The sequence below is a fragment of the Plecotus auritus genome (assembly GCF_963455305.1).
Source record: "Plecotus auritus genome assembly, chromosome: 5".
NCBI classification, from domain to species: domain Eukaryota; kingdom Metazoa; phylum Chordata; class Mammalia; order Chiroptera; family Vespertilionidae; genus Plecotus; species Plecotus auritus.
Window position 1 is genome coordinate 184,724,918 of NC_137776.1, and position 20,242 is coordinate 184,745,159.

Below are 20,242 nucleotides of genomic sequence, written 5' to 3' on the forward strand. Positions count from 1 at the left end.
TGATGGATGGTGGATGGATGATGGATGGTGGATGGTGGGTGGATGGATGATGGATGATGGATGGTGGATGGATGGTGGGTGGATGAATGGATGATGGATGATGGATGGATGGTGGATGGATGATGGATGGTGGATGGATGATGGATGATGGATGGATGATGGATGGATGATGGATGATGGATGGTGGATGGTGGATGGATGATGGATGGTGGATGGATGATGGATGGATGATGGATGATGGATGGTGGATGGTGGATGGATGATGGATGGTGGATGGATGATGGATGGTGGATGGATGATGGATGGATGATGGATGGTGGGTTGTTGGGTGGATGGACGGATAACGGATGGACGCGTGGGCAGACAGCCTGGTTGGGTGGTTTGGAGGCAGCAGCTGAGAGGAAGGCGGTGCTGAGGACGGGCTGGTCTCCTGGGTCCCCGCTGGGGCCCCTGAGCCGCTTGTTCAGGGCTCTTGTCCTTTTCCAGGGTGACATCCAGCAGCTGCTCTTCGTCTCAGACCACCGGGCGGCGTACGATTACTGCGAGCACTACAGCCCCGACTGCGACACTGCCGTCCCTGACACCCCCCAGTCCCAGGACCCCAACCCAGACGAATACGTGAGTTGGCAGCTGGGCTGGTGGGGGGGGCAGTGGGCCAGGCAGGCGGGGGGACGGGGGACGGGGCGGTGGCACCTCCATGGTCAATAACCCACCGGGCAGGACTATGACCGAGTCACCCAGGATGTGTGTCACGAACCCTCTCCCTAAGCTTCAAGCAAGATGGCAATGACGAGGTGTCTCTTGTTCCCTTAGCCCAGGCAGGGGTCTGTGACCCGGGCAGGGGGTCTGTGTCCCGGGCAGGGGTCTGTGGCCCGGGCAGGGGGTCTGTGTCCCGGGCAGGGGGTCTGTGGCCCGGGCAGGGGGTCTGGGAGCAGAGGTGCCGCAGGTGCCCCGGGCAGAGTCCGTGGGGCACTGAGGGCACTCATTGTGCACGACGCGCCCTCTGACCCCAGTGTGGCCGCGCCCAGGAGCAGCCTCGTCCCGAGGGTCTCAGGATCATGTCCTGAGCTTCGTCCCCTCCCCGTGACCTCTGCGGTCTGGGGTTCGTCTTTCGCCTCCTCCTGCCCTCACAGCCCAGCGGCGCCTGGTGAACGTTGCTGGCAGTTCCTCCCCCACTGCCAGCGAGAGCCCTGCCCAGCCCTGCTCCGCTCCCACACCATCTCTTCACGTAGCACCCAGCCCTGCTCCGCTCCCACACCCATCTCTGTACGCAGCACCCAGCCCTGCTACGCTCCCACACCATCTCTGTACATAGCACCCAGCCCTGCTCCGCTCCCACACCATCTCTGTACATAGCACCCAACCCTGCTCCGCTCCCACACCATCTCTGTACATAGCACCCAGCCCTGCTCCGCTCCCACACCATCTCTGTACGTAGCACCCAACCCTGCTCCGCTCCCACACCATCTCTGTACATAGCACCCAGCCCTCCTCCGCTCCCACACCATCTCTGTACATAGCACCCAGCCCTGCTCCGCTCCCACACCATCTCTGTACATAGCACCCAGCCCTGCTCCGCTCCCACACCATCTCTGTACATAGCACCCAGCCCTGCTCCGCTCCCACACCATCTCTGTACGTAGCACCCAACCCTGCTCCGCTCCCACACCATCTCTGTACATAGCACCCAGCCCTGCTCCGCTCCCACACCATCTCTGTACATAGCACCCAGCCCTGCTCCGCTCCCACACCATCTCTGTACATAGCACCCAGCCCTGCTCCGCTCCCACACCATCTCTGTACATAGCACCCAGCCCTGCTCCGCTCCCACACCATCTCTGTACATAGCACCCAGCCCTGCTCCGCTCCCACACCATCTCTGTACGTAGCACCCAACCCTGCTCCGCTCCCACACCATCTCTGTACGTAGCACCCAGCCCTGCTCCGCTCCCACACCATCTCTGTACATAGCACCCAGCCCTGCTCCGCTCCCACACCATCTCTGTACATAGCACCCAGCCCTGCTCCGCTCCCACACCATCTCTGTACGCAGCACCCAGCCCTGCTCCGCTCCCACACCATCTCTGTACATAGCACCCAGCCCTGCTCCGCTCCCACACCATCTCTGTACATAGCACCCAGCCCTGCTCCGCTCCCACACCATCTCTGTACGTAGCACCCAGCCCTGCTCCACTCCCACACCATCTCTGTACATAGCACCCAGCCCTGCTCCGCTCCCACACCATCTCTGTACATAGCACCCAGCCCTGCTCCGCTCCCACACCATCTCTGTACATAGCACCCAGCCTGCTCCGCTCCCACACCATCTCTGTACATAGCACCCAGCCCTGCTCCGCTCCCACACCATCTCTGTACATAGCACCCAGCCTGCTCCGCTCCCACACCATCTCTGTACATAGCACCCAGCCCTGCTCCGCTCCCACACCATCTCTGTACATAGCACCCAGCCCTGCTCCACTCCCACACCATCTCTGTACATAGCACCCAGCCCTGCTCCGCTCCCACACCATCTCTGTACATAGCACCCAGCCCTGCTCCGCTCCCACACCATCTCTGTACATAGCACCCAGCCCTGCTCCGCTCCCACACCCATCTCTGTACATAGCACCCAGCCCTGCTCCACTCCCACACCATCTCTGTACATAGCACCCAGCCCTGCTCCGCTCCCACACCATCTCTGTACATAGCACCCAGCCCTGCTCCGCTCCCACACCATCTCTGTACGCAGCACCCAGCCCTGCTCCGCTCCCACACCATCTCTGTACATAGCACCCAGCCCTGCTCCACTCCCACACCATCTCTGTACATAGCACCCAGCCCTGCTCCGCTCCCACACCATCTCTGTACATAGCACCCAGCCCTGCTCCACTCCCACACCATCTCTGTACATAGCACCCAGCCCTGCTCCGCTCCCACACCATCTCTGTACATAGCACCCAGCCCTGCTCCACTCCCACACCATCTCTGTACATAGCACCCAGCCCTGCTCCGCTCCCACACCATCTCTGTACATAGCACCCAGCCCTGCTCCACTCCCACACCATCTCTGTACGTAGCACCCAGCCCTGCTCCGCTCCCACACCATCTCTGTACGTAGCACCCAGCCCTGCTCCGCTCCCACACCATCTCTGTACGTAGCACCCAGCCCTGCTCCGCTCCCACACCATCTCTGTACATAGCACCCAGCCCTGCTCCACTCCCACACCATCTCTGTACATAGCACCCAGCCCTGCTCCGCTCCCACACCATCTCTGTACATAGCACCCAGCCCTGCTCCGCTCCCACACCATCTCTGTACATAGCACCCAGCCCTGCTCCGCTCCCACACCATCTCTGTACATAGCACCCAGCCCTGCTCCGCTCCCACACCATCTCTGTACATAGCACCCAGCCCTGCTCCGCTCCCACACCATCTCTGTACGCAGCACCCAGCCCTGCTCCGCTCCCACACCCATCTCTGTACATAGCACCCAGCCCTGCTCCACTCCCACACCCATCTCTGTACATAGCACCCAGCCCTGCTCCGCTCCCACACCCATCTCTGTACATAGCACCCAGCCCTGCTCCGCTCCCACACCATCTCTGTACATAGCACCCAGCCCTGCTCCACTCCCACACCATCTCTGTACATAGCACCCAGCCCTGCTCCACTCCCACACCATCTCTGTACGTAGCACCCAGCCCTGCTCCGCTCCCACACCATCTCTGTACGCAGCACCCAGCCCTGCTCCGCTCCCACACCATCTCTGTACGCAGCACCCAGCCCTGCTCCACTCCCACACCATCTCTGTACATAGCACCCAGCCCTGCTCCGCTCCCACACCATCTCTGTACATAGCACCCAGCCCTGCTCCGCTCCCACACCATCTCTGTACATAGCACCCAGCCCTGCTCCGCTCCCACACCATCTCTGTACATAGCACCCAGCCCTGCTCCGCTCCCACACCATCTCTGTACATAGCACCCAGCCCTGCTCCGCTCCCACCCCATCTCTGTACATAGCACCCAGCCCTGCTCCGCTCCCACACCCATCTCTGTACGTAGCACCCAGCCCTGCTCCGCTCCCACACCATCTCTGTACGTAGCACCCAGCCCTGCTCCACTCCCACACCATCTCTGTACATAGCACCCAGCCCTGCTCCACTCCCACACCATCTCTGTACGTAGCACCCAGCCCTGCTCCACTCCCACACCCATCTCTGTACGCAGCACCCAGCCCTGCTCCGCTCCCACACCATCTCTGTACATAGCACCCAGCCCTGCTCCACTCCCACACCCATCTCTGTACATAGCACCCAGCCCTGCTCCGCTCCCACACCATCTCTGTACGCAGCACCCAGCCCTGCTCCGCTCCCACACCATCTCTGTACATAGCACCCAGCCCTGCTCCGCTCCCACACCATCTCTGTACATAGCACCCAGCCCTGCTCCGCTCCCACACCATCTCTGTACATAGCACCCAGCCCTGCTCCACTCCCACACCATCTCTGTACATAGCACCCAGCCCTGCTCCGCTCCCACACCATCTCTGTACGTAGCACCCAGCCCTGCTCCACTCCCACACCCATCTCTGTACATAGCACCCAGCCCTGCTCCGCTCCCACACCATCTCTGTACGTAGCACCCAGCCCTGCTCCACTCCCACACCATCTCTGTACATAGCACCCAGCCCTGCTCCGCTCCCACACCATCTCTGTACATAGCACCCAGCCCTGCTCCGCTCCCACACCATCTCTGTACATAGCACCCAGCCCTGCTCCACTCCCACACCATCTCTGTACATAGCACCCAGCCCTGCTCCGCTCCCACACCATCTCTGTACGTAGCACCCAGCCCTGCTCCACTCCCACACCCATCTCTGTACATAGCACCCAGCCCTGCTCCGCTCCCACACCATCTCTGTACGTAGCACCCAGCCCTGCTCCACTCCCACACCATCTCTGTACATAGCACCCAGCCCTGCTCCGCTCCCACACCATCTCTGTACATAGCACCCAGCCCTGCTCCGCTCCCACACCCATCTCTGTACATAGCACCCAGCCCTGCTCCGCTCCCACACCATCTCTGTACGCAGCACCCAGCCCTGCTCCACTCCCACACCATCTCTGTACATAGCACCCAGCCCTGCTCCGCTCCCACACCATCTCTGTACATAGCACCCAGCCCTGCTCCGCTCCCACACCATCTCTGTACATAGCACCCAGCCCTGCTCCGCTCCCACACCATCTCTGTACATAGCACCCAGCCCTGCTCCGCTCCCACACCATCTCTGTACATAGCACCCAGCCCTGCTCCGCTCCCACACCATCTCTGTACATAGCACCCAGCCCTGCTCCGCTCCCACACCATCTCTGTACATAGCACCCAGCCCTGCTCCGCTCCCACACCATCTCTGTACATAGCACCCAGCCCTGCTCCGCTCCCACACCCATCTCTGTACATAGCACCCAGCCCTGCTCCGCTCCCACACCATCTCTGTACGTAGCACCCAGACTGCTCTTCGTCTCCCCCCGGCCTCCCTCCTTCCACCTCTGCCAGACAAGGCGTGGCCCCAGGGGGCTGCGGGTTCCCAGGCCCGTCTGACCCTCCCCCACTGCTGGACGGTGCTCCCAGCGGAGTCCCAGCGGCCAGGCCTCCGGGTCCCTGCCGTGCGAATGTCCTGGGGCCGGGCTTCCCCACTGTGGCCGGGGGGCCCTCCCTCCTGGGGGACAGAGCCGTAGTTGGGCCGGTTGACTGACCCTCGGGTTCTAAAGGGTCAGAGTGACTGAGCCTCTGGGGACTCAGTTTTCTCCGAAGGGGACCTGGGCCCGTTTCCGCCCTGGACCTCTCGGGGGCTGGCTCAGCTTCCGTTGCTGGAGGGGTTCGTGCCCGCTGGGGCCATGGCGTTCTGGAGTTCACGCCTCCCGCCGAGCCTGGCGTGGAGAGAGCAGGGGTCTGCTGACCGGCCCCTCCGTCCTCATGAGCCTGTCTCCTCCCAGTACCCGGAGGGCGACGGGGACAGCGAGCCCTACTACTACGAGTACCCCTACTACGAGGACACCGACGACCCCAGCAAGGAGCCCGCGGCCACCAAGGAGCCCGTGGAGGCCGCCAAGGAGACCACGGAGATTGCCGAGGTGAGGCCGGGCGGGCAGTGGGGCCGGTGAGGGGAGGGGGAGGGGCCGGGGACGGGGGAGGGAGGAAGCTGTGGTGTGAATGTGGGGCCACCCAGGAGGCGGGGGTGGAGGCCTGGCCCCATGGGTTGGCCTCCTGTGATGCGTGTCGGCAGAGGGTGTCCTTGGTGACGTGTGACCTCAGGGGCTGAAGGGTGAGGGGGCACCGTCCCTCCCCAAGGTGCTGGGAGACTGGCTTATCCTGTTCTGTCTGGAACGTTCTCTCACTTTTTTTTTGGTTAATCCCCACCCAAGGGTATTTTCCCATTGATTATTAGAGAGAGTGCAAGAGAGAGCGAGAGACAGAGAGAAATACGATGTGAGAGACACACATCGATTGGTTGCCTCCTGCACACCCCGGCCCGGGGCTGGGGATCGAGCCTGCAACCGAGGTACGTGCCCTCGACCGGGAATCGAACCCGAGACCCCTTTGGTCCTCAGGCCGGCGCTCCATCCCCTGAGCCACACCAGCCAGGGCGTGCTCCCTTACTTCCAAGACGAGTGTCTGAGCTACAACTCACCCTTTCCATGTGTGGGGTCCGTTCCCAGCATCCTCCTGGCTGGGCTGCCTCCTCCCGGGCCCCGGGGTGGCCCGGCACCCAGACTCCACGGGGGTCTTGGCTGAATGGTCAGAGGAACCCCAAGACCCAGCTCCGCCTCTCCCCGGCCCTCAGGAGCTGACTGTGCCCCCCACGGGGGCCCCTGCCGTGCCCGACACCAGCGAGGGGGCCGGGAAGGAGGAGCTGGACGCCCTGGACTATGACTACATCCCCAGCGAGGACTACTACACGCCGGCGCCCTACGAGGACAGCTACGGCGAGGGCCTGGGGGCCGAGGTGCCCGCCAGCACGGCCGGCACCGCCAACGCCTCCAACGTAATTGCTTTTCTCCCGCGTGGGCTCGGCCGGGCGGGTCCCCCGCACCGCCCCACCGGCTGCTTCGCTCGGCCTCTCCCGCTCCCTGCTCCCCGCCGATGCCGGGCGGCTGGGAATCGCGGGCCACCGAGCGGCTCTCCGCGGGGTCACTTGCTCATCTGCAAGCGGAGGGCGTGAGCCCCGCCCCAGGCATCGGGTTCGGGCGGGGGCGGGCGAGGGCGGTGCTTGCAGACCCACCGTGTCCGGCCTGTGGCCTGGGCGCGTCAGGCTGGACGGGGGCTCGCGCCGGGGACCTGGACACGACGTGAGGCGGGTGCCCCTGGGCAGTGGCCTGGGGGGACGGATCTGTGTTCTCGGTCACCGCGTGGCCCCCCCAGGCGCCCGCCTCCGGGGCTGTTGCCCAGCTTTTGGGTTGGGGAGGGACCCAGCACAGCGCCCCGCACGTAGGAAACTTAACCCTTGGTCCGCCGTAAGCGTCTATAGCGCAAGGATGGCTTCCGTTTTGGACGCGTGGCAGAGAACTGGCCACATCCTCGGCGGCCACGGAGTGGACACACTGGTCCTCCTGGGGGCAGACCCCCGTGTCGCGGGCGTGGGATTTGCAGGGGTCCTCAAACTTTTTAAACGGGGGGCCAGTTCACTGTCCCTCAGACCGTTGGAGGGCCGGACTATAGTTTAAAAAAAAAACTATGAACAAATTCCTATGCGCACTGCGGGCCCGGGACGCGTCGGCTGCTAAGCAGGACAGGCAGCGGCCCCCGGCGGGCCGGATCCATGTCCTCGGCGGGCCGCATGTGGCCCGCGGGCCGTAGTTTGAGGACCCCTGGATTAGGGTCATGTTATCCCGAGACGCTGAGACCCGTGGTGGCACCCTGAGGGCACAGACTTCCCCAGGCACAGCCGAGGGGCCCGGGTCGCGGTGAGAGTGAGGAGGTGCGGAGAGACCCCAGGGACCCCAGCCGCTGCCCTAGAAGTTAGGCTCCAGGCCTGGGAGGCCGCTGACCCCGAGCCCCAGGTCGAGGCCCGCAGCCCAGCAGGGAGGGGCCTCTCTCTGCGGCTCCCCTGACGCCGCCCTCTGCCCCCAGCCGGCCCCGCCCCCCGCGGAGGGGAAGGAGGACCTGGACGGGGAGTTCACGGAGGAAACCATCAAGAACCTGGACGAGAACGAGAGCTACTACGACCCCTACTATGACCCCACCGTGTCCCCGTCCGAGATCGGGCCGGGCATGCCCGCCAACCAGGACACCATCTTCGAGGGGGTGAGTGCGGCGCGGCCCTTCCTGGGGGCCTCCGGGGGCGTGACAGCCAGGGGGGCCATGCTGGGGAAGCGTGATCACAGATTCACTGTCCCCTCCGCCTTCCCTGTCCCCTCCTTCTCTCTCCGTCTGCGCTTCTCACCCCCAGATTGACGGGCCGCGGGGCGAGAAAGGTCAAAAGGGAGAACCCGCCATCATCGAACCCGTAAGGACATTTTCTTATCCTGGTCTCTCTGGTCCGTGGGGGGCCAGGGTCCGTGGGGGGCCAGGGTCCGTGGGGGGCCAAGATCCGTGGGGGGCCAGGGTCCGTGGGGAGTCAGGTTCCATAGGGGGCCAGGATCTGTGGCGGGCCAGGGTCTGCGGGGGGCCAGGGTCCGTGGGGGGCCAGGGTCCATGGGGGGCCAGGGTGCATGGAGGGGCCAGGGTCTGTGGGGGGCCAGGGTCCGTGGGGAGTCAGGTTCCATAGGGGGCCAGGATCTGTGGCGGGCCAGGGTCTGCGGGGGGCCAGGGTCCGTGGGGGGCCAGGGTCCATGGGGGGCCAGGGTGCATGGAGGGGCCAGGGTCTGTGGGGGGCCAGGGTCCGTGGGGGGCCAGGGTCCATGGGGGGCCAGGGTGCATGGGGGGGCCAGGGTCTGCGGGGGGCCAGGGTCCGTGGGGGGTGTCAGGGTCCGTGGGGGGTGTCAGGGTCCGCGGGGGGCCAGGGTCTGCGGGGGACCAGGGTCTGCGGGGGGCCAGGGTCCGCGGGGGGCCAGGGTCCGCGGGGGGCCAGGGTCCGTGGGGGGCCAGGGTCCATGGGGGGCCAGGGTGCATGGGGGGGCCAGGGTCCGCGGGGGGCCAGGGTCCGTGGGGGGTGTCAGGGTCCGTGGGGGGTGTCAGGGTCCGCGGGGGGCCAGGGTCTGCGGGGGACCAGGGTCTGCGGGGGGCCAGGGTCCAGGGGGGGCCAGGGTCCATGGGGGGCCAGGGTCCGTGGGGGGCCAGGGTCCATGGGGGGCCAGGGTGCATGGGGGGGCCAGGGTCTGCGGGGGGCCAGGGTCCGTGGGGGGTGTCAGGGTCCGTGGGGGGTGTCAGGGTCCGCGGGGGGCCAGGGTCTGCGGGGGACCAGGGTCTGCGGGGGGCCAGGGTCCAGGGGGGGCCAGGGTCCGCGGGGGGCCAGGGTCCGTGGGAGGCCAGGGTCCGTGGGGGGTCAGGGTCTGTGGGGAGCCAGGGTCCGTGGGGGGTCAGGGTCTGCGGGGGGCCAGGGTCTGCGGGGGGCCGGGCTCCGGGTCTCAGCGCGTCCCTGTCCCGTCCTCGCAGGGCATGCTCTTGGAGGGACCACCAGGCCCCGAAGGCCCCGCGGTGAGTGTCTCGTTTTATTTCCATGACGTGCGGGAGGTGCCGAGGCGGGCGATCAGGGACCCCCTTAGACTCCTGACGGAAGAGAAGGGTTCGCCGCCGCGTGCCGACATCGGGGGCTGGCCCGTGGGAGCGGGTGCTGCGTGGCCGCCGCTTTGAACTCTGCTCTGAATTTGTTTTTAATTCCAGGGCCTCCCAGGACCTCCAGGGACGATGGGTCCCACGGGCCAAGTGGGCGACCCTGGAGAAAGGGTAAGGGCCGCCTGGGTCCCCTCGCTCCACAGGCTCGCCCCTGTGTCCCCTGCTCTGTGACGGGCGTTGCCATGGCGACTTCCTTGTCCGAGTTGTCCTGGCCCCATAGCCTCTCACGCCACCCGCTTCCTGCGCCCAGTCTCCTCGGGATGAGGGGCGGTCGGCTCTGGCCCGGGGCTGGGGCAGGCGACACCGTGCAAGTAAGACCCAGCACGCTGTTGTCCCACCGAGGCCGCCAGTGGCGGTCAGGACACGGCAAGGGGCGGCCGCCCTGCATCGTCTGACCTCTGAGCGTCCCGCCTGGGTAGGGCCTCGAGCAGGACTCTGCCATTTGTGTGTGCATGTTTGTGTGTATCTGTGTGTGGGTGCACATGTGTGTACCGGTGTGTACGTGTGAGCGTGCATGTGCATGTGCATGTGCAAGGACCCTTCCTCGTCCGAGAACCCCCGGCCTCGATTCCCTCTGGTCCCCTTCTTTCCTGGAAATCAAGGGGGGCTTGCTCTGGAGCAGATGGGTACATCCTGGGGTCACCCTGGTCAGAGGGACGCGCCTCGGGGTCCCTGCAGGAGGCATGAGGGCCGGACCCAGGAGGTCGCAAGTTCATTCTGACACCTAGTGGGGCTTTGCGGTACTGCAGCCTGTGGGTACCCGCTCAGCTCGGCTTTTACAGCCTCAGCCTCGCGTGTTGGTTTCCGTGCTGGACTCATGAGTAGCCATGTGACAGTTGGCTAAGCCGTGGGTGAGAGAGGCGTGTGTGTGCCCTAATGGGCGTGCACCCCCAGGGCCCGGCGCGCGGTGTGGTGTGGCAGGTGCCTGAGGCCTGACCGGAAGCTGCTCCGCAGGGAGGCCCCGGGGTTTGCCTGTCAGGCCCTCGGGCTGTGGGCGGTGCCCGGGGCGATTGGCCGGATGCCCGCGGGTGGAGCCGCAGAGCGCCGGGTCAGCAGCTGGGACGCAGGAGGCTCCCCTGGCTCCCGGTGGCCGGGTGACCTCTGAGCGTCCCGCCTGGGTGGGGCCTCGAGCAGGACTCTGCCATTTGTGTGTGCATGTTTGTGTGAATCTGTGTGTGGGTGCACATGTGTGTACCGGTGTGTATGTGTGAGCATGCATGTGCATAAATATGTTTGTGTGCATGCGTGTATATGTGTGCATGTGTTTGTATGTATGTGGCCGGTGGCTCTGGGGGCCCAGAGTAGGCAGCTCATTCTTCGTGGCAGGGCCTCAGCTGACCTATAGGCTGCCTGGCCCCCGTGGTCCCTGGCTTGCTGGCATCCTGCTGCCCCCGCCCGCCCCCCTTTCCCCTGCCGCCGCCGTAGTTCCAGACAAGCAGGCGGGCCTGCTCTCCCGCCTCATGGCCTGAATGCTGCAATGGGGCTGCGTGTCTACCCGGCTCACTCCAAAGGCCCGCGGGAGACGGGTGGCGCTGGTCCTCCCACAGCTGTCAGCAGTTGGACCCACGAGCATGGCCAAGTGCACACGTCAAAGAGAGGGGCCACGTGGCATAGCAGATGCTGTTTTCTCTCTTCGATGAAGGAGGGGGTCACGCGCTGTGCATTGTGCCGGATGTGACTGACCTCTCTCAACCTCAGTGTTGTTCCCTGTGTGTCTGAGCAGGGGCTCCCCGTGTCTGAGCAGGGGCTCCCCGTGTCCGAGCAGGGGATCCCCGTGTGTCTGAGCAGGGGCTCCCCGTGTCCGAGCAGGGGCTCCCCGTGTCCGAGCAGGGGATCCCTGTGTCCGAGCAGGGGATCCCCGTGTGTCTGAGCAGGGGCTCCCCGTGTGTCTGAGCAGGGGCTCCCCGTGTCCGAGCAGGGGATCCCCGTGTCCGAGCAGGGGCTCCCGTGTCCGTCCGAGCAGGTGGCCGCGTTGACCACCTTCCCTCTGAGCAGCCCCACGCAGAGTCAGCGGGCGGACGGGCCCTCACCGACAGGCAGAGGAGTCCGCTCTGAGCCGGCTCTGCCGCCGGTCTGGGGCTGAGACCCGGACGGGGTGTGCTCAGGGTGGATGCCCCGATGCTCCTTCCCTGACCCTCCTGGAGTGTCGCCTCTCTGGACCCGCCCGGACCTCCTCCTTCCTCATCCCTCTCCCCGGGAGCATTTCCCCATCCCCATCCCCATCCCACAGCGACACCCCCTTCTCTGGCCTTGGGTTCTGGAATATTCCAGCCACGGCGCCTTGCGCTGCTCTGTGCTTGTCCAGTGTGTTTCCGGCTGGGCCGTGGCTCCCCCCCTCCCCCCGGCCCAGCTCCGTCCCTCTGCACTCTGACCAGGCCCTCTCGGCCCCTCTGTCCACAGGGTCCCCCTGGGCGACCAGGTCTGCCGGGGGCCGACGGGCTGCCCGGCCCCCCTGGGACCATGCTCATGCTGCCCGTGAGTACCCCGACTTGTGGGGGGGCGTGGCTGATGGGGGTGTGCGGCCGATGGGGGTGTGTGGCCGATGGGGGCGCGTGGCCGATGGGGGTGTGCGGCCGATGGGGGTGTGTGGCCGATGGGGGTGTGTGGCCGATGGGGGTGTGCGGCCGATGGGGAGTGGGCCCTGGGCTCTGTTTCTGAGGGGGACAATCTCCTGGTCACAGACTCGCCCCAACCAGGGCACACCGTGTCCTAGAGGCAGGCTCCTGGGGGAGGGGGCGCCTTCGCAGAGGAGTGGACCCCAGGGGTGCCCAGGGCTGCCCCCTCAGAGGGGGTGGAGTCAGGTCCCTGGAGGAAAGCTGTGCCAGCTGCCTGGTGTCAAACACCCCGTCACCACTTGGACCCGAGTGGGCGAGCTTGCCAGCGGGTCCCTCTGGGAGCTTGCCCTGCCCGTGACCTTGTGGGTGAGGGTCCTGGGGCATCTCCTTCACGGGGAGCCCAGGCCTCGGGGAGGAGTCTGGGGCTGGTCGGCGTGCACGGGGAGGGGGGGGGGGTGGGGGGGGGGAGCAGCTGCCCAACCAGACCTGCGAGGCCCGCCTTCACCCAAGAGGCCGTGGGCACTGCCCAGCCCTGGGGCCCAGCGTGGCACCCACATCAGAGCGCCCTTGGTGACCCCCGTCTTACACCCACAGTTCCGGTTTGGAGGGGGGTGGCGATGCCGGATCCAAAGGCCCCATGGTCTCAGCCCAGGAGTCCCAGGCTCAAGCCATCCTGCAGCAGGCGCGGGTGAGTGGGGGGTCCTTGGGGTGGGGCATGGGGGGCACAGGGCCAGCCCCCTGCAGCAGGCGCGGGTGAGTGGGGGGTCCTGGGGGTGGGGCACGGGGGTCACAGGGCCAGCCCCCTGCAGCAGGCGCGGGTGAGTGGGGGGTCCCGGGGGTGGGGAACGGGGGTCACAGGGCCAGCCCCCTGCAGCAGGCGCGGGTGAGTGGGGGGTCCTGGGGGTGGGGCACGGGGGACACAGGGCCAGCCCCCTGCAGCAGGCCAGGGTGAGTGGGGGGTCCCGGGGGTGGGGCACGGGGGACACAGGGCCAGCCCCCTGCAGCAGGCCTGGGTGAGTGGGGGGTCCTGGGGATGGGGAACGGGGGACACAGGGCCAGCCCCCTGCAGCAGGCGCGGGTGAGTGGGGGGTCCCGGGGATGGGGCACGGGGGACACAGGGCCAGCCCCCTGCAGCAGGCCCGGGTGAGTGGGGGGTCCTGGGGATGGGGGACGGGGGACACAGGGCCAGCCCCCTGCAGCAGGCGCGGGTGAGTGAGGGGTCCCGGGGGTGGGGCACGGGGGACACAGGGCCAGCCCCCTGCAGCAGGCCCGGGTGAGTGGGGGGTCCCGGGGATGGGGCACGGGGGACACAGGGCCAGCCCCCTGCAGCAGGCCCGGGTGAGTGGGGGGTCCTGGGGATGGGGGACGGGGGACACAGGGCCAGCCCGCTGCAGCAGGCCTGGGTGAGTGGGGGGTCCTGGGGGTGGGGCGCAGGGGGCACAGGGCCAGCCCCCTGCAGCAGGCCCGGGTGAGTGGGGGGTCCTGGGGGTGGAGCACGGGGGACACAGGGCCAGCCCCCTGCAGCAGGCCCGGGTGAGTGGGGGGTCCTGGGGGTGGAGCACGGGGGACACAGGGCCAGCCCCCTGCAGCAGGCCCGGGTGAGTGGGGGGTCCTGGGGGTGGAGCACGGGGGACACAGGGCCAGCCCCCTGCAGCAGGCCCGGGTGAGTGGGGGGTCCTGGGGGTGGAGCACGGGGGACACAGGGCCAGCCCCCTGCAGCAGGCCCGGGTGAGTGGGGGGTCCTGGGGGTGGAGCACGGGGGACACAGGGCCAGCCCCCTGCAGCAGGCGCGGGTGAGTGGGGGGTCCTGGGGGTGGGGCATGGGGGACACAGGGCCAGCCCCCTGCAGCAGGCCCGGGTGAGTGGGGGGTCCTGGGGGTGGGGCACGGGGGACACAGGGCCAGCCCCCTGCAGCAGGCCTGGGTGAGTGGGGGGTCCTGGGGGTTGGAGCACGGGGGGCACAGGGCCAGCCCCCTGCAGCAGGCGCGGGTGAGTGGGGGGTCCTGGGGGTGGGGCACGGGGGTCACAGGGCCAGCCCCCTGCAGCAGGCCCGGGTGAGTGAGGGTCCCTGTGACGGGTGGACACTTCCGAGAGCCTCTCGCTGGGCCTGGGGTCCCGCGGAGCCTTTGTGTCCTCACCGCTCGGCTCCGCACGGGAGCGGGTCAGTGAGCTGAGACAGAGGTGAGGCCCGGAGAGAGAGGGACGCCCCTGTGCGCTGGGCGGGGTGGCCAGCGGGGCGCCCGTACTGGGCATGGCGGGCGCCGCTCAGCAGCCTCGCTGCCGATTCCGAGGCCCCAGCCAGCGGGTGGCGCTGACGGTCAGAGGGGGACGGGGGGAGGGGGGGGCAGCTGGAGCATCGCGTGGCCGCGGTGGGTGAACTGCCCACGGGGTGCCGAGCGGTACCTGCCCGCCTGCTGGCCGCGTAGCCTGGTGCCTTGTAATAGGAGCCGGGGGGACGGGGGGCGGGGGGCGGGGGGCAGGGGGCGGGGGGCTGGCCGGATTTTGAAACAAAACCTCTTCCCACATGAAACGCTTCTTGAGGGCGCAGTGGGCGCAGCTAGCACGGGGCGGGGCAGGTTGACTCGGGGCGGGCGGGCGCCCGTGGTGGGCGGGTGGACGGGGTCTCGCAGGCGGGGGAGGACACCCCCACAGGTGTCTGCTGGCGGCGGCTCCCCGGCTGCTGCCTCTGGGACTGAGTTCCCCCTCAGAAGGGCTCCCCAACCCCTGGAGGGCGCCCGACGCGCCTCTCAGAATAAAACGCTGCTCAGCTCCGGCACGCGTGTGAGGCTCACCCGGGCTGTGCTGCCAGCTCACTCCGAGGGCGGGGGCTGGGGAGCCAGCAAGGAGGTCAGCGCGAGGCTCTGAGCACCCCAAGTGGAGGGAGGGCCCTCCCCAAAGCGGGAAAGGCGCCCGCCTGGGTCCACCCCGCCTCCTCTGTTCGCATCCCGGTCCCGGTCCCGGTCCCGTCGTGGCTGGTGCTGCGAGCCCCGAGGAGCCGAGGGGGTGGTTCTGGGCTGCCTCCGACCGCCTCCCAGCGAGCCGCCCCTGCCCCAGCCCCTCCTGCCCCAGCCCCTCCTGCCCCAGCCCCTCCTGCCCCAGCCCCTCCTGCCCCAGCCCCTCCTGCCCCAGCCTCTCCTGCCCCAGCCCCTCCTGCCCCAGCCCCTCCTGCCCCAGTGGCCCCTGCCCCAGCCCCTCCTGCCCCAGCCGCTCCTGTCCCAGCCCCTCCTGCCCCAGCCCCTCCTGCCCCAGCCTCTCCTGCCCCAGCCCCTCCTGTCCCAGCCTCTCCTGTCCCAGCCTCTCCTGCCCCAGCCACCCCTGCCCCAGCCCCTCCTGCCCCAGACCCTCCTGCCCCAGCCGCCCCTGCCCCAGCCCCTCCTGCCCCAGCCGCTCCTGTCCCAGCCCCTCCTGCCCCAGCCCCTCCTGCCCCAGCCCCTCCTGCCCCAGCCTCTCCTGCCCCAGCCTCTCCTGTCCCAGCCTCTCCTGCCCCAGCCCCTCCTGCCCCAGCCCCTCCTGCCCCAGCCTCTCCTGCCCCAGCCTCTCCTGTCCCAGCCTCTCCTGCCCCAGCCCCTCCTGCCCCAGCCCCTCCTGCCCCAGCCTCTCCTGCCCCAGCCCCTCCTGCCCCAGCCTCTCCTGCCCCAGCCCCTCCTGCCCCAGCCTCTCCTGCCCCAGCCCCTCCTGCCCCAGCCTCTCCTGCCCCAGCCCCTCCTGCCCCAGACCCTCCTGCCCCAGCCCCTCCTGCCCCAGCCTCTCCTGCCCCAGCCCCTCCTGCCCCAGCCCCTCCTGCCCCAGCCTTTCCTGCCCCAGCCTCTCCTGTCCCAGCTGCCCCTGTCCCAGCCCCTCCTGCCCCAGCCCCTCCTGCCCCAGCCCCTCCTGCCCCAGCCTCTCCTGTCCCAGCTGCCCCTGTCCCAGCCTCTCCTGCCCCAGCCCCTCCTGTCCCAGCTGCCCCTGTCCCAGACCCTCCTGCCCCAGCCCCTCCTGTCCCAGCCCCTCCTGTCCCAGCCTCTCCTGTCCCAGACCCTCCTGCCCCAGCCCCTCCTGTCCCAGCCCCTCCTGTCCCAGCCGCCCCTGCCCCAGCCCCTCCTGCCCCAGCCCCTCCTGCCCCAGCCTCTCCTGCCCCAGCCTCTCCTGCCCCAGCCCCTCCTGCCCCAGCCCCTCCTGTCCCAGCCTCTCCTGCCCCAGTCTCTCCTGCCCCAGCCCCTCCTGCCCCTGCCTCTCCTGCCCCAGCCCCTCCTGCCCCAGCCCCTCCTGCCCCAGCCCCTCCTGCCCCAGCCCCTCCTGTCCCAGCCCCACCTGTCCCAGCCTCTCCTGCCCCAGTCTCTCCTGCCCCAGCCCCTCCTGCCCCTGCCTCTCCTGCCCCAGCCCCTCCTGCCCCAGCCCCTCCTGCCCCAGCCCCTCCTGCCCCAGCCTCTCCTGCCCCTGCCCCTGGCCGCCACTCACCTCTCAGCCCATCCTGTTTTCTCTCGCAGCTGGCGTTGAGGGGCCCTGCCGGCCCCATGGGTCTGACCGGGAGGCCTGGCCCCGTGGTAAGTCACCAGTGGGGGAGCTGGGGCACGCGGTGAGGGTGGGAGAGGAGAGGGCGCTGACTCGCTGGCGCTGGTGGGGAGCGGCCCTGGCGGGCGGGGCCTGCGTGGGCCTGGGGCCCGGAAACCTCAGCAGCTTTGCCCCAGGCTCTGGGCCTCTTCCTTTTGAGGGGTCAGCTGAGTGCAGTGTGTGGGGCACGGGGCCTGCAGAGGGGACCCCGGGGACTGCACGGACCTTTAAATGCTCCGTGTCCCCACCGCCATTCCCTGGGAGAGAGATGTGGCTGCCCCGCCCCCCCCCACCTGCTTATACTCAGAGCCCTCCCCGTGGGCCTGGCTCGGGCGCCCCCTCCGGCATCCTGCCTGGCTGCGGGCCTGGGATGTCCGAACGCGGCCTGAGCCGCAGCCTGCCCCCCGACCCCCCGTGGTCAAGGTCACCCGGAAGGTCACCGTGGCTCTGTGGCTCTGGTCCCCCTCACTGTCCACAGTTTCCATGGAAACTAGGAAGAGACCCAAACAATGAGCCCTCATCCCCGCGGTGGGGTCCGGTCCCCGGCGGGCAGGGCTGGGTCGCCGCCCTCACAGGGAGCCCTGCCCACGGGGGATCCCGGTCGTGTCTGCGCCCCAACCCCGGCCCCCCGCAGCCTTTCCCTGCCGCGCGTTCCTTAACCAGCCGTGTCTCCCCAGGGCCCGCCCGGGAGCGGAGGTTTGAAGGGCGAACCAGGCGACATGGGTCCGCAGGTGCGTCAGCCCCCCGGCTGGGCTCTTTGAAGGGGTGTCTGGGTGTGGGAGGTGGTGACTTGGGTGGGGGGCGGGGAGGAGAGGCTGGGCTCTTTGAAGGGGTGTCTCTGGGTGTGGGAGGTGGTGACTTGGGTGGGGGGCGGGGAGGAGAGGCTGGGCTCTTTGAAGGGGTGTCTCTGGGTGTGGGAGGCAGTGACTTGGGTAGGGGGCGGGGAGGAGAGGCTGGGCTCTTTGAAGGGGTGTCTCTGGGTGTGGGAGGCGGTGACTTGGGCGGGGGGCGGCGGGGGGGGGTGCCCTGAAGGCTGCATGTCTTCGAGGAAGCCCGTGGGCATTGTCGCTTGGTGGGAAGCTGGAGGGGACAGAAGTATAGGTGACCGCGGCTGGAGGCCGCAGCGGGTCCCTCGCCCTGTCCCGGGGGTGGGTGCCTTCGAGTTAGCAGCTAGGAGGACCAGCCTCGGGGACAAGAATTTGCATTTGTCTCTGAGACACCTGGACAGGAACTGACCTTTTTTACCCTTTGACCTCGGACAGGGCCCCCGAGGGGTGCAGGGCCCGCCCGGCCCAACCGGAAAGCCTGGAAGAAGGGTGAGTGTTTTCAGGCCCCCTGACGGGCTGGGCACCGGCGGGTGGGGGTCCGAGCCGTGGGCCCTGCACGCCCTCCGAGCAGGCTGGGCCGGAAGCCGGTTGCTGCTTCCTGTGTCCCAGGCTGGGCGGCCTTCCTGCCGGCCCCCACCCCGGGCGAGCCGAGCCCACGGTGCCTCTCCCAGAAATTGTCTGCCTCTGCTTCCCCGGCCTCCCCGGCCTCCGTCCTGAGCACGTGCATTTAGTTTAACAAACGTTTTTAAAAATGTATTTTGATTGACTTCAGAGAGGCAGGGAGAGGGAGAGAGAGAAACGTCAATGAGAGAGAATCGTGGATCGGCTGCCTCCTGCACGCCCCACACTGGGGATCCAGCCTGCAGCCCGGGCCTGTGCCCCGACCGGGAAGGGCACTGGGACCTCCTGGTTCACAGGTCGACGCTCAGCCCCGGAGCCACGCCGGCCGGGCCTGAGCACCCAGACTTTAGCTTGGATCCCGAGCGGTGAAAAGGATGGACGTCAGGGCCCCCTCTCCCCCGAGTCTCGGCCGGCAGCCCCGCAGGCTGACCTGGCCCCTTGCGCCCTCCCCCGCCGAGAGGTCTCGCCTGCCGCCTCATGCCGTCGCCTCCAAGCACAGAGGGGCGCGTGGCGTCACCCCTGCTGGCCGTCCCGGATGGCGAGGCCCAGGAGCAGAGCCCCTGGAGGCGTCCAGCAGCCGGACTCCGGTTCTGGCCGTCCGGGCGGGGCGCTGTCCTTGGCTGCACGGGAAGCCGCCGCTCGGTGCTGACCCTTTGCCTCCTGTGTTCCAGGGCCGGGCCGGCAGTGACGGCGCCAGAGGGATGCCTGGCCAGACCGGCCCCAAGGTAGGCGCCACGTGTCCTGGCCACGGCATCGCTGTCCTCGTGCTGATGACGTGGCGGGCACGCCGGTTATAATGACGAACATGGTTATGGGGACAAGTAGCGATGCTCACACCCGTATGGGTAGGGTCTGGGGTGGGGAGGGAGGTTCTGTTTGGGCCCCTCTGGGCCCAGGCATGTGCCCTGACCGGGAGTCCGTTGATCTGTGACCCCGGGGTTGGTGGGTGAATTTCATGAGCACGTGTGACAGTTGGTTTGGGCGGCAATCTGCTCCTTCTGTGTGGGAGGTGAGCAGGAGGGGCGGCCCTGGGACAAGAGGGGAGAACGGGTGGGGATATGGACCCAGGCCAGGGACAGGCGGGGTCCCGGGGCCCAGGGCGCGTCGACGCTGCCTGGACGGCCGCCCCTGTGCGGCGTGGCCCTGAGCGGCCTCTCTCCTCCCGCAGGGTGACCGCGGCTTCGACGGGCTGGCGGGGCTTCCCGGAGAGAAGGGCCACCGGGTAAGTGCCCGGGGTGGGGGGGGGGGCGGGGGGGGAGCGCCCAGCCGAGGTCCCGGTGGCCTGCGTGCGGCAGGCGATGTCTCCGGAGGCCCTTCCCGCAGCCTCAGGTTGCTGGGGTGCGGCTGGGTCCCCTCGATTCCAACGTGGCCGCTGAAGGCACTTCCTGGGGGGGCGGTGAACACGGCGCGAAGCTGTGCTGGTGGAGGCGCCCAGGAGCGGCCCTGCTCCGGCGTGAGATGGGGAAGCGGCGGGCCGGGCACGGGGGGCGGGGGAAGGGGGGGCAGCTCCTCTAGAAAAACCCTTCTGGCGGACGGGCCTCGGAAGGCGAGCAGCTCATTGGGGGTTTCTCTCCTTGACACACGTGGCGCCTCTTTGACTTAATTAATTAACTTATTTAAATACGCTTTTACTGATTTCAGAGAGGGAGAGAGAGAGAGAGAGAGAGAGAGAGAGACATCAATGATGAGAGAGAATCATTGATTGGCTACCTCCTGCATGCCCCCTACTGGGGATTGAGCCGTAACCCGGGCATGTGCCCTTGACCGGAATCAAACCCAGGACCCTTCAATCCGCAGGCCGACGCTCTATCCACTGAGCCAAACTGGCTAGCAGGGGTGGGCAAACTTTTTGACTCGAGGGCCACAATGGGTTCTTAATCTGGACCGGAGGGCCAGAACAAAAGCATGGATGGAGTGTTTGTGTGAACGAAT

General features: G+C 67.8%; 1 protein-coding gene across 1 annotated transcript in view; it reads left to right on the forward strand.

Annotated features, from left to right (window-relative positions):
- COL5A1 (collagen type V alpha 1 chain) overlaps window positions 1-20,242 on the forward strand; it is a 115,835-nt gene that overhangs the window by 36,051 nt on the left and 59,542 nt on the right. The window contains 15 exon segments of the mRNA XM_080668549.1: window positions 487-618; window positions 6,000-6,137; window positions 6,848-7,048; window positions 8,134-8,307; window positions 8,453-8,509; window positions 9,598-9,639; window positions 9,826-9,888; window positions 12,178-12,252; window positions 12,927-12,938; window positions 12,940-13,020; window positions 16,799-16,855; window positions 17,540-17,593; window positions 18,125-18,178; window positions 18,982-19,035; window positions 19,479-19,532. Coding sequence (XP_080524675.1) covers window positions 487-618; window positions 6,000-6,137; window positions 6,848-7,048; window positions 8,134-8,307; window positions 8,453-8,509; window positions 9,598-9,639; window positions 9,826-9,888; window positions 12,178-12,252; window positions 12,927-12,938; window positions 12,940-13,020; window positions 16,799-16,855; window positions 17,540-17,593; window positions 18,125-18,178; window positions 18,982-19,035; window positions 19,479-19,532 — 1,248 coding nt within the window.